Source organism: Nyctibius grandis, chromosome 1 (genome assembly GCF_013368605.1).
Source record: "Nyctibius grandis isolate bNycGra1 chromosome 1, bNycGra1.pri, whole genome shotgun sequence".
In the NCBI taxonomy this organism is placed as follows: domain Eukaryota; kingdom Metazoa; phylum Chordata; class Aves; order Nyctibiiformes; family Nyctibiidae; genus Nyctibius; species Nyctibius grandis.
Genome location: NC_090658.1, coordinates 31319256 through 31334711, shown reverse-complemented (window position 1 = coordinate 31334711; position 15456 = coordinate 31319256). Strand labels below are relative to the sequence as shown.

The window sequence follows — 15456 nt, the reverse complement described above, 5'->3', positions numbered from 1 at the left end:
GGGGAGTCCCAGGCGGTAGCGCCCGGGAGATGCTTGGAGCGTGTGCGCGCAGAGCCGCGAGCTCGGGGACGGCGGCTTCTTCACGCAGCCTCCCGGCTACGGCCGCCCCTCACTTGACGCCCGAGCCAGAGACGCGTGCCCGGGCACGGGCAGCCGCTCTCCCGGCCTCGCGGCCTGCCCAGGGCACTGCACCCACCCGGCTGCCCTCGCGCTGTCACACACAGCGGGCCGGTGGGGCCTTAGGAACGCTGCTGTGGCACTACATCTGCACTGAGGCCCGGGGCTCCCTTCCTTGGCAGGGAGGGACAAGGGTGCTGCTCCCTTACCAAGGGCCTCGGGAGTCACCTGAACCCCGGGCCTCTTCTGTCAGCTGCTCCCACAGCCACCATCCCCCTTCAGCAGGGTTTCAGCACAGAGTAACCCCCCCAGCGCACGGGTGATGAGCCAAAAGCCCACACGGCTTCCCGAGGCCGGAATTTGCTCTAAGGGTTATCCCGAGAGGCGAAGGCAACTGCTGTTTAGTTGTTAAGTGTAAAATAACGAGGCCTTCGACATTTGCTGCGAGGCGGGAGCAAAGAGAACGAACGGTTTATAAGCTACAGAGGGTAACGGCGGTGAGGCCGGGAAAGCACAGCCGGCCGTTGGTGGCAGGGGCTGCGAGGGGAAGGCGCAGAGCAGGGCCGGCCCGGGACAGCCCCATGAGCGGGCACACACTGGGCTTATGCTATCGCACTTCCTCTCAGCTCCGCCGCGGGCACCTGCCCTCCACCCGGGGCATCGCCGGTTGGATCCTCTCGGTGCGCCCTTGGGAAAGGCGGGTCCCCTCCCCGGAGGCCGGTAAGGGGTTGGCGGAGGGAGGGCAGAGCCGGTAGAGACCACCCGCGCTGGCAGGTGACCGGCGCCCCACAGCCCTGCGCGCCCACTAACACGGCCGCGCCGACGGCCCCGCCCCGCGGTGGGCGGGGCGCCCCACCTGTCCCTCCGCGAGGGCTCCACGTGGAATTCTGCTAGCGGTGACGTAGCCCGTGCTCGGCGGAAAGGTGCAGCCAATGAACGGGCGGAGGGGGCGGGGCAGGAGCGCGGCGCGTGCGCCGGGCCGGCGGTGACGCCGGAGATGGTGGCCGGCCTGACCCGAACTCAGTCCCACCTGCCCGCGGGAGGGACGGCGCGGCGGCGGCGGCATTCCGCCGGAGGGTGCGTAGCCGGGCGGCGACGGGGCCCGTCCGCCACCCCGGCAGCCAGGGCTGGAGCGGGGTGTGCTGCGGCCTGGGCTGGGGTTTCCGCAAGGGCCCTACCGGGCGGGGGAGCCGCGGGTGGGTGGTGGGAGGCCAGCGCGGTGGCAGCTGTCAGGGCCTCCGGCACCGCGCCGCGCCGTACCCCGGCACGGCTGCAAGCCGGGTGTAGCTTCGGCGGGCGCAGCTGGAGGTGGAAGAAGAGCAGAGCAGCCGAACCCAGCCGTCGGCTGCTTTGCTGGCCTCGGCTGGGCGCCCCGCGCCGCTCGCCCTGCTGCCGCGGCTCGCTTGCCTGTGGCGTGAGCGCGGCCGTGACCGCTGCATTTTTAAAGTTGTAGTTATTTAGGGCATGCACTCTTAACAGATCTGCTGATTAGATGCAGCCCGTTTGATACCGTGAGCGCCCTTTGCTCCCATAGCTGTGGGGCAGGTCTGTGTGAAGCTGGCGTGGTTGGTTGTCTAGAAGCTATACGAAGTCCCAAGCACGGCTAAAGAGTGCACGTTCACTGCATGAAAAGAAAGTAATTCTCTGAAAGTTACTGCATACTGCCTTGAAATGGGGACCCTCATAGAAATTCTTAATTGGAGCACTTGGGTTTTCTGCTTGCTAAATGCTTGAAATGAAGCAGGTTCTTCTATTCTAGAACTTAGTGGGGTTATTTCTAAACACTCTGTAAATCTGCTGAAAGTAGATTGCATTTTTCATCTGTTCTTTTTTGGGGGGCAATGTTTTACTTTTTGTAGGAGATCATGATGTCCGTGAGGATTTTTAGAATACGTTTGCTGTTCTGCTTTCTGGCTGCGTTCTTCATCTCTACCCTAGCTGAGGAACACGTAGGAGAGAGTCAACATGCAAATGTTCGCCTTGATAAGAACTTGGTACAAGATAAAGAGTACGTGTTCCATGTTCTGAAAAGATAAACTTTACTTCTTAATGATTTGCTTATCTCTTAAGTCTTGTTAAGTGAGTTGGACTTAAGCCTAGGGCACCCTTGTTTCTCAGGATGTTGTATGACTAGCTGAAGTCAGATATGAGACATGCTGGCTCAATAAGTTTGTAGAGATACTAGACCTAGAAAGGTCTCTCTGGACCCTTTAGCCCTACTCATACTATAAAGAATTTCTTACAGGAATCCTACTTACCTAGATCAACATACCTGAGGCAAAATCATATTCAGGTAGAGTGCGAGGTTTTTTTTCTCATTTGCTGCTTCATACAAACAAAACAGTGGTAGCAGCAAATAAAACTCCCTAGAATACTTCATGCTTGGCTAGGAAATATCTTCCTCCAGTTCCTGTGCTTTGGAAGACAGCCAAAAGGAGATTTTGGGCACTGCTTCGGTTGTTTTGATAACCTGCTAAGTAGGCCAGTAGAAAGGGAAATAGCTATGTAACATACTAGAGGCCACTGCAGCACCTGTAACAAACAACCTTTGTGCCCCCTTCATCTTAGTATAAAACTGTAACTTTTGGTTATCCAGGATGCTTTTAGAGATACGGTATTTCCTGTGTACTTCATTGTCTGATCAAAGACTAAATTTGATGTAAACAAACCATTAAATATTAACTGACTGATATGTTGTGGATTTTGTTTATTTTTCTTAGCCACATCATGGAACATTTGGAAGGTGTTATTGAGAAACCAGAATCTGAGATGTCTCCACAAGAGTTGCAGCTTCATTACTTCAAAATGCATGATTATGATGGCAATAATTTGTTAGATGGGTTAGAGCTTGCTACTGCTATATCACATGTCCACAAGGAGGTAGGTGGAATTTTGTAACAGTATGTGTGTTTGGAAACAGTTATGGCTCTCTAAAAGCAGCTTACAGTAGAACAGAACAGTTACAACACATCTTCAGTGCAGTTACAGTTTTGCCTGAAAATGAGATTATTTTTCCCCCTGATAGTTTTGGTTTGATTTATAAATGTGCCAGCTTTATCACAGCTTTTCATGTCACATTGCAGTTTTCAAGAAGTCTCCATTGTAGTTTAAACTTTAGAGTGAGGAAGGACTGTAGAGTGAAAAGGATTTGACAAAGGGAATACTTTCATAGGCAGGGATGGGTAGAAAGGGAAATTATCCAAACTGGGATAATGCTCGCGAGGATTTATAGAAACAGCATGTGGTATGATGTTGTTCAAGGTTGTAAGGCTGCTGTTCTCAATTCCAAAATGTTACTGCTGTGGATACATAATCTATAAGAGACTTCTTGCACAAAATTAGTATTAGAAGAACCAGTCACGGTCTGCCTTTTTCTAAACACAAATTCTCTTTCCAGCTAGGAACAGTTAAGGGCGAAGTAGGAAGATACAATCATGAGGAAGACAATACTGATTCATTTTCTCATACCGGCCTTTTGGAAGTTACAGTTCAGAATAGCCTGACTTCCTGCATACACCTGTGGCAAAAACATACCTAGCTGAGAACAGAGTGATGACTTGCTGTTTCTTGTGCAAAGGCACCTCTTTGTATTCTCCTTTGCTCATAAGGGGTGATACTAAGAATTTTACTGACCTTAAGCTACAGTGCTGGATTTTTTCACTACTCTGTTACTGTCAAGCTCTGCATTTTGCAAGTTCTGACACACAGGAAGATGTTTCTCCACAGTGTAGAAACTATGGTGTCTATACTACATCAAGATCCAAATTAAGAATACATCTGTTAGATTATTATCCATCATTATACACTATGCTATTCAGCTTTTAGAACTTTTGTCTAAGAATATTAACTGGATACAGAGTGCTTGTTATGAAGTCCAGAGAACTTGGACTTCATAGCTCGCACCAGTAAAAAGTTGCTTATATTGGTATAAATGATTACATAAAACTTAGTGCCAAATTAGGCACCAAACATGAATAGCTTAACAAAAAATTAGTTGTCAGTAATCTGTTATGTGTGTCACTAGATGGGAAGCACTGCTAAACTGTTCGATGTGGTTTTGTTTTTGTAGGAAGGCGGTGAGCATACCCAGGTAATGAAAGAAGAAGAGCTGATTAATCTAATAGATGATGTCTTAAGAGATGATGATAAGAACAACGACGGATACATTGACTATGCAGAATTTGCAAAATCACTGGAATAAGGGTTTGCAGGGGGCTTGTTTCTCCTTCTAACTACATAGAAATGTGAACTAGTATAATGTGATTCATTACTGTCTCATATCAACCTCTGTGCTGTGAGAAGGAGAGGTGTATCAGTTCCAGCTGAATTTATTTGAAAGTTGTATGTGGTAAGAAACTGGCTAACTCAGAGCAGGAGCTGTGTTTGACTAAACATAGCTACACATTTGAATCTTGAAGCACGGAAGTGTCAACAGTATTCAGACAGGGTACAGCTGGCAAACTCTTCAGTGGCTGTGTGTGAACACTAAATAGATCCTATACAACCTGAATTTCAGTTTTTCTGTCATTGGATTATATAGTACTTGTTTGCTTACATCTTCTATTTAAACTTATAAAATACCTAGAAAGCAAGAAAAGATTACTGCATATAGTTGTATTTCAAGGATAAATGTCTTTCCTTCCCACTAATTTCAAAGAAAATTTGCATATGAGTACAAGTGCTTGAAACCGCAATTGTAGAGGAAAAGCATTTGAATGTGGCTTATGTTTGAGGTACACATGATACCGTATGGACTTTAACACAGTCTTTGAAGAAATTGAGTATTTTTATTAACTTCCTAGCATACCCTTACATTTTACATATATATACACGTGTTTTTCAATTTCTTCTTGTCCTTCACAGATTTACTTTTTATGTCTTAATTTACTAATTTTTTTCTCTACCTTCTGTGGTGTTTTCTTAAGAAAATGAAAGTATTTTTATTACATTTACATGTTGTATTAATGCTGTATAGCATTTACTAGACTAGCTTCTGCTATCTCGTTTTGAAGGTCATGTTAACAGTAAACCACTTTAATATAAAAGCTTCTGTTCAGTTTGGGTTTTACAGTATTAGCCAGCAGGATAATCTAAGTGAGCAGGTAATGCTGCCTTGTTAAGGTTTAAGTTCATATTCCTTGACGCTTAAATTATGGTATTATTTTCAGGAGGTATTTCATAACTAACAGTTTCAAGATACTTGAGTGTTTGCAAATTAGCATGGTTCTAAGAATGTATTTCACTGTCTTGACTCAGTACTGGATAGGTCAAGCAGTTTAAGGATATTAGAGAAGTGATGTATTGCTGTGTTACTGATATTTGGTGACTCTAAAACATAACTGAAATCTTAAATTGCATTCAATCATTATCCATGAATAGAGAATCTAAATGTTAGCGTATTTCTGTAAAATGTATAAAGAGTTATTTTCTGTAAAAAATTATTCTTATACGAGATAAACACATTTGTAAAAAATTATTTCCTCTGTTTAAATGTTTGTGCAATGAATCCTGAGTGTCAGACTTTTTTCTTGTACTGATTATTTATTTTGATACCTTTGTGGCTAGGGTTGTGCTGGTTGTACAAGCAATAAAAATAAGTTGGGGTTTATGTACTCTGGAGCTTGACACACAAGGCTGGACATCCTAGTGAGAAACGCACCTAATTTTCTGACGTATTTTTAAGCCCGTCTCTGTTACTGGCAGTCATCTTAAAGTTGTTCTTTCAGTGAAAGCATTTTTTAAGTATCTCTTTTGAGGGTAATTAATCTGGAGTAATATTGAATCATAAGAAAGTATAGAAAATGCTTGCAGGTAGGAGGGGAGACAAGGTTAAGCTCCTCAGCTTCGAGCACTTAAAGCAGGTTGCCTGTAGACCTGCCAACTCTTACATGTTTATTGCATAAGCTTCTGAGTTTTGGATTTGTTTGGGATGAAAGAGCAAGACCAAGGAACTGACTTTTATGCACTGCTCTTAAAAATCATAGTTTTCTTATCAAGCACAGTCTGTAAACTTAGTCCAGCAACCATCTGTGGGGCACATTTATATGCATATGTTGTATTAATGTACATATTTATTAACTGCTATTGTATGTGGCAAAAGACATGCACCACAGAAGCTTTATATCAAATAATTACAGTAAACACAGGTAATGTGGACGTTGCTTATCAACTATTTCAAACTTCTTTTTAAGGGTTCAGAAGTATGTCTAAATAAAAAAAATAACTTGCCAAAAATAAAGAACAAAATTGGCACCTTTGATTTCGTGATGCATGGAGGAAGATCAAAACAAGATTTCTGCTTTCCTAGAAAGAACAATTCAGGGGATGATACCCAAGCTGAAACCTGCATCACTGTGTCTTTAGTCAGCTTCCTAAAGAAAATACACATAATTAAATGCACTTTAAAGATAAATGGTTTAACAGCTGTCTAGGAAGCTTTCTTGGTTATTAAGTAGAAAAGTGCAAAACTGCTGAAAGCAATGGTGAGTCAGACTTTTTTTTTTTTTTTAAGTAGAACTTGTATGAGCTAGTTGTAGCTCATGGGATACCCTAAATACTGGTACAGGTTATATATACATATAGTATTTTCTGTTTCATATATATAAAAGTACAGAAAATACAGCCTTTACAACAGAAGTACTCATCAACTATGAAGCTCTTTTAGCATCTGTAGAACAGCACTATCTCCATTTCACGGGTAAGATAAATAAAGCAGAAGGGGTGTATGATTTACTGAAGGTCAATCGCATCCCTGGCAGAAACAGAAAACTGGGAGAACACTGTAGTGCGTGATCTTCACCTCTTCCTAGTCTATGATCTCAAGGGATGGGGATTAGTTTTCCGCGTTAGAGGAGAACACATCTCGCCTTGTAATACTGCATACTCCAGCAGCTAAAGAAAATACCTAAAACTTGTTCTTGAAGCACTCCTAAACAGAGCAGTTTTTTTATTAGTCAAGCTAGAGCATAGTCTGTATATGAAGGAGAAAAATCTTAACTGCTTGGCCAGTGGCCGTGAGAATGCTGTTAATGACAAGAATAATTGCCAGAACTTCCCAGCAAGAGTTTTGCGTGCATATTCGCACAGACTTTACTACCTTTTTTTTTTTTTTTATGAATCACCTATAACCTCAAAATGTCTTAGATTCATTAAGGAATAGTTACAGACTTACAATTCCTGATTTCATCTAAAGTATTTTTTAATACTACAATTCACAAGTGAAAGAACAGTAATTCAGAAGTAATGTCATAATCGATACAGCCACTAGATAGCGTATTGACACTGCACATTCGTTCCCTGTGGTATGTAACTTGGAGTGATTCAACAACCTGAATTTCTCTAAACCATCGCCACTACTCTGCTTAGAAGCAAGGCTTGCTACTCTGTCTTCCAACACCACATTACCAGTATGATGCTCACATTTTAATTAGTTTACACCTGTCATAAAAATTGACCATAGCTGGGACTGGTTACTGGTAATTACTTTTCATTGTTCAGGAAATCCAAATCGAAGTGATAGTAAAGGAACTTGAATTGTAATATTGTCAGTAAAAATAATTGTGTAACAGAAGGGCTTTCTAATAGAAGCACCAGGCTTGGCCTGACCTCTTGACCACCTCTAGCTGACCTGTGAGAGATTCCATGAGGCATCTACAGCAGTCTCAACCAACATTAAAGAATAGTAGAGGGTTTTAGTAGGACCTGAAGTCTTACTGGTTTTGCATTAGGCGTGAGTAAGAGCTTCTGTCACTGTTCTTACAAGGCATAGGTCCAGTGTGGTCTGATCAATCATTTTTGCGTAAGGTGAAATTGCTTTTTTCTTCCTCTCCTCCATTACAGTCTCACTGTCTGCCCATTGCACCATGAAACAGCTGCATAATGTTCCAAGTTTTTAGTAAAAAAATTAGGGCAAGGATCATTGCAAACCTTACTCTGGATTATTTATTATCACAAGGAGTTTGTGTTCTAAACGTTTCTTCAGCACAGATCCTCTGTCCACATTGAAGGAGATCCATTATAAGGGCAGTTATTAATGCCTTACAGAAGGTTTCTCTGAAGTTACATTTTTCTTCCCATTCTTCTCACTAAATCCTGAACAGCAGCCTAAATCTTAAAGGCTAGTACGTACTGTAATTGCCACTGCCTTCCTCAGCTGAGCAGCAGTGTAACACATAGGTAGAGGGCAGTGTATTATATGACTCGAAGTCTACTGCCAGCTATGACATTTTGCAAGAAATCAGTACTGCAGCGAACATAGTGTCGACTTCTGTCGCTTGATCCAACTGAGTGACTGACAGTGCTAGGTTTCAAGAAGGTAGATGTTAATAAACTCAGAGAATGGGTAGGGAAGATCTCATAAGAAGCAAATCTAAGGGAAAAAAATTATGGAGAGCTGTCAGTTCCTTCAAGAAATGCTAATAAGAAACCAAGTGCAACCTATGCCATTTTAGAGGAAAGTGTGGAAATTCAGCAGAAGTCAGCTAATTCACAACCTTTTAATTGACTGCAAGCATGAGAGAGATATATCTGTAAAGTAGGAACTAGGTCAGCTGGTTGAGAATCCAGCACAATTCTCCATTCATAGGAGGGCTGGCGGGGGGGAAGCATGTATACAGTCAGTAAAGACAAAATGCTAAGCAAAACTTAGCAAAAGTAAAAGAAATTTTACAGATAAGGTTGTAATAGAAAAACAAAGGGAAGTTTGGACCACTGCTCAAAGATGGGGGGGTGCTACCAGCAGAGGACGTTAAGGAAGCAGAAGAGTTTCATGTCCTTTTTTTTTTTCTCCCTTTTTCATCAATATTTACTAAAAAGATCAACAGGAAGCAGGCAGTGCAATTACTTCAAGGAAAAAGGGTAACATTTCAGCCTAAAATATGCAAAACCTGCTTAGAGAGTAACAAGTTAAGTTAGATGTTTTCCAGTTGCCTGGAGTCTGATCAACTTCACTCAAGGAGTTTTAAAGGGAGGGTGAAGTAATGGCCACAGATGTCATATAGCTTGAATTTATTTATTTTATTTTATTTTTTGCAAGGCCTTTAGTGGTACTTCCTATAATAGCCTCATGAACAGGCTAGTGAACTGTGATCTAAATGAAACTGCTGTGGGAAGGAGCAGGAGGTGAAGTCTGGTTGGATAATTGTAACCCATGGGTTAATTCCATCATAACCTAGCAAAATACATACGTTTTTGCAAGGAATTCTGTGGGCCTTGGTCCCATATCAAGTTTTATTTGATGTTTTCACTGAAGGCATAGAAGATGGAATACGAAGTACGATTATTAAACTTGCAGGTGGAGCAAGGAAGGACTGCAGATGTTATAGATGCTGAAAGATCAGAATTTAAAATGATCTTGATATGTTTAGAGAAGCCATCAAAAATGGATGGAATGCAATAGTGCAAAATACCACGCTTACACAGAAATACTCATCTGTACTTGCATAACTGTCTAGGTACCAGTTCACAAGAGGAAAAATCCAGGGACTATGGTGGAACAAGCTGAACATGAACGGCAAAGCCCTCACATTGGGATGTCTAAAGCATCTTAAAGACTACTGGAAGTATCCATGTGGGCTGATCCCCACTGTTAAAGGTTCACCTGGAAGACCTGTTTAGCACACTGTACTTCAAGAAAGATATGAACTAGCTGGCAAGAGGCCAGAGGAGATCAGCAAAAATGGACAGAGGTCCAGAAAACATGAAGGAAGATTGCAAGAAATGTGTTTTTTTTTTTCCTGAAGTAACAACTGAGAAGAAGGAAGGTTAATAGTTTTCAACTAAAAAGCTGTTGCAAAGAATAAGGAAATAATATGTTCTTGGTGGAAAGATCAGGAAGAATAAAACATAAAGAAGCATAAACCAAACAGCTTGGGAGATTTAGATTAGACATTGGACAAAACTTCAGTATCAGCTATAAGATACTGTAGCTTGGGGTGACGTGATTGTAACTTGGTCTTGGGATAGAAAGGTGGAGTTAATGACTTCTCCAGCTCCTCTCCAGTGAAAGCATGTCTCTCAGTGAGTCTATGACTGTCAGCATCTGTATGGACTCGTATTGGGAGGAGAAGTCCCTTATGGTGGGTTTCACAGCTAGAGAGCTGAACACAGGAACTGAACACAGGAAGCCTGTGCTCAGCTCCAGGTCTCAGAGAAGTCTTCTCCAAGATCACAGACTGTCCTCCTCTCTCCCTGCTATAAGCCTTTCCTCTTCTCCTTATTATCTCTGTAGACTCTTATTGAGCCAGGTATATTCCAGTTTTCCCCTAATCCATCTAGATGTCAGTTTTACATCTATCTTCTTACCATCATAACCTATTTTCCCTCTTGAAAGCTGCTGAAAACTTGGTCATCACTTCTGCCTTACAGTCACGCAGTTCTTCAGTCCCAGAAGACAATCCCCGTTTGGACAGTCCTGCTGCACTCAGTTCCTGTGCTGCTTGGCAGAGCAGTCTGCAACCAGCAATGTCCTGCTCAGTGCTGTCAGAGTATGCTCACTGTCAACAGCATCTAAGTGCAAAACCCTACTAAGTTTCTACCGAGCACATTCAAAATGTGTTTGTCAAGAGCCAGAAGTGAATGCTTTGAACCAAAATGGGGGAAAAAAAGAATACACCTGACTCCAAGATAATGCTTCGCTTAGGATTCAAGTCCTAGCTCTGGAGCACAGAGACACCAAAGCCTCCTCCCAAAAAAGAACAACAGTAAAAAGCCTGTTAAGAGACTTTAAAATGATGAAGTTAATTCCTAGCCCTGTTTTCAGCAAATAGTTTTATTATTTTTGTTGACACTGAGAATATAGTGTAAGAGCATCCACACTGAGTCAAAACCATGGTCCATATAGCCCAAGAGCTTGCTTCAAATAGGCGCCAAGAACAGATGCTGATGGAATAATAAACAGAGAAAGCATGGTGTCGTACTTCTCCCAAATACACACACGGGCTCCATCAGTTTGTAGGTCAGGGACTTGACTTCAACAACAACAAATCCAGCTAATGTTAGGAGCTCAGAAAGATCAAGGCTTAAATGTTAAAGTTAGCAACACTATTAACTAAAAAAAAGGTCTTATGGGACACGGGCAACGTCCCATGGTCAATGGTACATGTTGGGCAGACTTTACTGTTGACGTTGCTACGCTATAACCTTCAGTACAAGCTGAGAGAATGATGCAGTTGGTAAGCAGACATCTCAGGAGACCACATTAATGCAGTGGTGTAGCACAACTATACTGTTTCCAGATGTCACATTCTTCTTACTTAAAGTGAGAGACACTGAAAATTGTCTAATGAATCTGTTTGCCTCTGGTTTTGGTCATACTTCAAGAACAGTCTTTAAAAATGACCCAATTATAAGAAAGCCCTAAGCACATATTTTGAAATAAATTCTCTTTAAGAATAGAACATTATGCCTCAGAACTTATTTTGTCATAAAACCAGAAATAAGCCACAAAACATATATGCTGAAAAATAATATTAAGTCTCATCATGTGTGGCTCACAGCCATCAGAGACTGACAGATTGGCAGAAAACATGGCAGGTATGAATTTTTTGACCCAGGAAAGAGCACTGGGATGAGTAGAATGAGATTTCAATGCTGTTCCCTTTGGGAGAGGTCTCCAGGGACCGTGCAGAAGGGACTGTAAAGTCATGCTGTCAGCTTCAGCGTGGTTTGCAGTGGGAGTCAGGAAACACACAGGTCAGGATTTTAGACAGCAGTACATGGAGGTAGGACAAGTCTAGGGAAGGAACAAGAGAAGGAACATGTCTGTTTAGGATACATGCAGAGTTGTTTAGAAACCTTACATATGCCACCATAAATTTATGAGCACATTGGCACTGACTAGTTGAGTTAAGATCTCCAAAGAACACATAACACATATACGTACACACACTGAGGCAGGAACCACTTTCAGTAACCAAATAATTCTGTCACCAGACAGCCTAAAACTATTCAAAGGCATCATTTCTAGCCAAGACCAACAGATTTGAAATATTTTTTGAATCTCTAGGCAAATGAATTTTCAGGATATGACAAGCCAACAAGTCTTTAGGAAACTCTCCAAGCAGATGATCTCATTTTTTTAGCCATCATCTCTCTTAAACACCTTGACCAGTTTCCTTCAACTCTTCCAAAAAAATCTGTCCCAGAATAAGATTATGCCTGTAAAGTTGTAGGTGTATAGGGCTAATTTTGGCAAAGTGAGGAATAGGAATAAAATCAAGTTTATAGTGGAAACTGCAGTTTACTGAATACTGTTCAGTGTGATCTATATAACGCATGATCTTTCCATTGTAGCAAAAATATAAAGTGCTTTTATTATCACCAAGGGAAAAGACCCCTTCCTCCATATGAAGTCCTAGCTATGAGACAAAAAGACCTGGCAGGTCATGTAAGTCTTTTTGCTTCCTGCCACTAAAATGTTTATAGGATCCAAATTCGTTTCCTAAGGTCTGGCTTGAGGATTTGTGCGGAGTATGACACCATGTTGGCAGCGCAGAATGATGATGATTTCTAACTGCAGATGTGTCTCTACCACAGACCTTATTAAAATTGCAGCATGGCATTAACATACCCAACTAGCTTTAAATTAGCCAGCTAAGGTACTGCTAACACCATGGCAATGCCGTTACAAAATACAGCACAACTGCAAAACCACCATAAAAGCAGAGTACAGTAAATGGTCAGATATTTTTTGCAGGCCATCCTGACCACTGTCTTCCTGGGATAATGTTACTAACTGGACCCAGGCTATTTATTTTAATGGGAATTCAGGTTTGTCCAAGCTCTAAGTCATCTGAAGGTCCAGTAGTATGGGCAGTTATATGAAAATATTCTGGGTGGTTATAAAGTCTGCCTCTAGATAGTTCCTAGCCAATATGTCCTACAATTCACATTGATGCCCAATTTGGGAAAATGTAGCACACACAGAGTTTTTACTGAGATCTAGAAATTTTCTGTGTTGCGCAATGGTTGAGGAAAAACTCCTCTAGAGACCTGACACAAGCCTTCTCAGATTCCTGTGGCAGCTAGAGGTGCTTTCTAGGGGCTTGTAAAGCTCACTCTAATAAAAATATCTGTAGGGAAAGGAAAAGGGTTATATAGGCTGCAGATCAGAGAGCACATTTCCACCCAATGTGCAATTGAGCTGTCATCTGTGGATACTACTCCCAGAAGCAGCGTATCATCCTCAAAGTTACTTTAGGTCCACTAAACCCCATCCCACTCCTCACCTGCACCCATGCCACTTATTTCTGGTGACCAAGTGGCCTCCCAACACAACCACTTCACCTGAGGACAACTCAGTTCAGCCTGAAAACTCTTCCTGTTGACCTCTCCAGTATTGTTTGGAAATGCAGTGAAAAAAAAAATTGATTCAGTGGACCAAATTAAAGTAATTCTAAAAGGTGCCAGACTAACTCATCTCCAGGAATCAGCAACTTCAGCCTGGTGCTCAGAGCAGCAAGGAGATCTGAAAAACTGGTCCTGACCCTATATGACAGGGAATGCCATTCAGAAATACAACAACTGGACAGCAGTGGAGAAGGTAAAGGGTAAGCAGGGGAGAGCTATAAAGCCATCATACATACCCAAACCCGAGATACGCTCAGACTTAAGCCATTAGATGCCATCTTCCCGAATTGTTCTCCCTGGTAGCATAATCTCAGTCCGCTTTAAACAACTTCTGTCAACGGCATGGCCTACAATATGGGACTAAGTATGTCAGTGAACTGAAGTACAGCCTCAAAAGACATTGGTCATTTTGGAAAAGGTTAAAACTGTCGAGAATGTCTACCAAGTTGAGAGCCTTGAACATGGAACCTCTTGCACTTAGGCTGTTTAGCTGTGTCTCCAGCTTCAGCCTGAACACTGACCACTGGAGAGCATCTAATCCAGATGTTTTTCCTGCTCCCTCAAGAAAGGAGAAATGTACATTTACTCTCTGAAAATTTGTGTTCAAGTGACTTTTCAGTGATACATGAGCTTGGAAATGCCGTGACTGTTCATCTTGGCCCTTCCACACACAAAACTTCAGTTTCTGGTGACATACGGCATGGGAAATTTTGGCTCAAGCAGCTGAAGCCTGGCAAAATTATAAACAATCAGAAACAAGGCCTTCTAATGGAAACTGTTACACAGTATTAGCTGTTGGGCCGCTGTCATCTCCACAGCCAGAGAGTGATTTAATCTGTCAGTTATGTGAGCACTAGGAGTGATGAATAGGTCTTTGTATTCATTCACAGCAACCACATACCCAGAATGACATACGATGTGGGGTTTTTTTTTTTGCCTGATAGTCCACTGCATCTCTGAAGAGCCAGGAGTTTGCACAACATGGCTATCCAAAGCAGTGCCACAAAAGATACCATCCACGTTCAGAAAGAGGGGTTCCCAAGGTGGCTGACTAGTGTCCTTCCTCCCCAACTTAACCTGTCCATCCATTACCTATGCAACTTAAAAGCCCCATGTCAACAAAGTTGCCCAGTTTTTCCCTCAGTCTTAGCCATCCCTGATGGCTACATTTTATAATCAGGATGGCACAGGGGCACAAATGCAGCTTGTCCATGGCTGCCAGCATGAGGTAGAGCAGCCACAGGGCTCCTCTGCAGAGCCTTGCCACTTAGACCTGCCAGGGCCACTCTAGCAGCCCAGAGTTTTGGGTCACCATGCTCCCAGATGCGCTTAGCTGTGCTGGCAGCACAGGGAGCAGAGCAGGGGCACAGGGCCACCCAAGCCAAGTGACTCCTTTGCAGAATGACTTCTCAATGCTTTATCAGTGAGTGCGGTTTTCTGACTCCTTTTGTTGCTGCAGCAGCACAAAAGGACCAGAACAGGGCCAGCAAGTTGTATCGTGTTTTTACCTGGTATAACTGAGAGCAGAGTATGTTCATGTTCATGTACCATATGTTCAAAAAAAGCCTTTAAATAAAGCTGGTCACAGCTCTGCCAAGCTCTGGTGGACATAGTGGTCCACTCTTCCCCAGCAGCTGCCTGGGCTGGAAACTGGCTGGATATAATTCCCTGTGGAATAGAGCCACAGGGGCACAAGGGTGAGGTTTGCCATCTGGTCAAGGTCATTTATTAGCTTGGCTTTTCTAATCCTTGGGAAGCCACTGGCAACTAGTCCTAAGCCAAACTCCTTCTTCATTGCCATAGATAAAAATGCTAATGCACACCAATTCAAGCAGAATGAGATGATTGTAAAGCTTTCAAGGATATTTCCAAATGCCAGACAAAAACTCTCTGAGAAGTCTCAGCTTGAGATAGATTACCACATGCTACAACTGCTCCTCCCAGGATAGGTACAGCTTCTGAACTCACCTGTGTTGTAACTGATGTGAAAAA

The 15456-nt window shown here is 42.8% G+C and overlaps 1 protein-coding gene across 1 annotated transcript; it reads left to right on the top strand.

The window, feature by feature from the left end:
• Positions 1 to 1110: 1110 nt before the first annotated feature.
• On the top strand, positions 1111 to 5623 carry MCFD2 (multiple coagulation factor deficiency 2, ER cargo receptor complex subunit). Its single transcript, XM_068405033.1, has 4 exons — positions 1111 to 1194; positions 1977 to 2125; positions 2838 to 2997; positions 4187 to 5623. The coding sequence occupies exons 2-4, from the start codon at positions 1983 to 1985 to the stop codon at positions 4316 to 4318; spliced, it is 435 nt and encodes a 144-aa protein (XP_068261134.1). The 5' UTR covers positions 1111 to 1194; positions 1977 to 1982; the 3' UTR covers positions 4319 to 5623.
• The last annotated feature ends 9833 nt before the right edge of the window (positions 5624 to 15456 follow it).

What these genes read in the sequence shown, in the direction of transcription:
- MCFD2 (XM_068405033.1), top strand. Translation starts at nt 1,983, where the DNA reads ATGATGTCCGTGAGGATTTTTAGAATACGTTTGCTGTTCTGCTTTCTG. An exon ending in AACTTGGTACAAGATAAAGA is followed by an intron (nt 2,126 to 2,837) that starts GTACGTGTTCCA and finishes TATTTTTCTTAG; the next exon opens with CCACATCATGGAACATTTGG. An exon ending in TATCACATGTCCACAAGGAG is followed by an intron (nt 2,998 to 4,186) that starts GTAGGTGGAATT and finishes TTGTTTTTGTAG; the next exon opens with GAAGGCGGTGAGCATACCCA.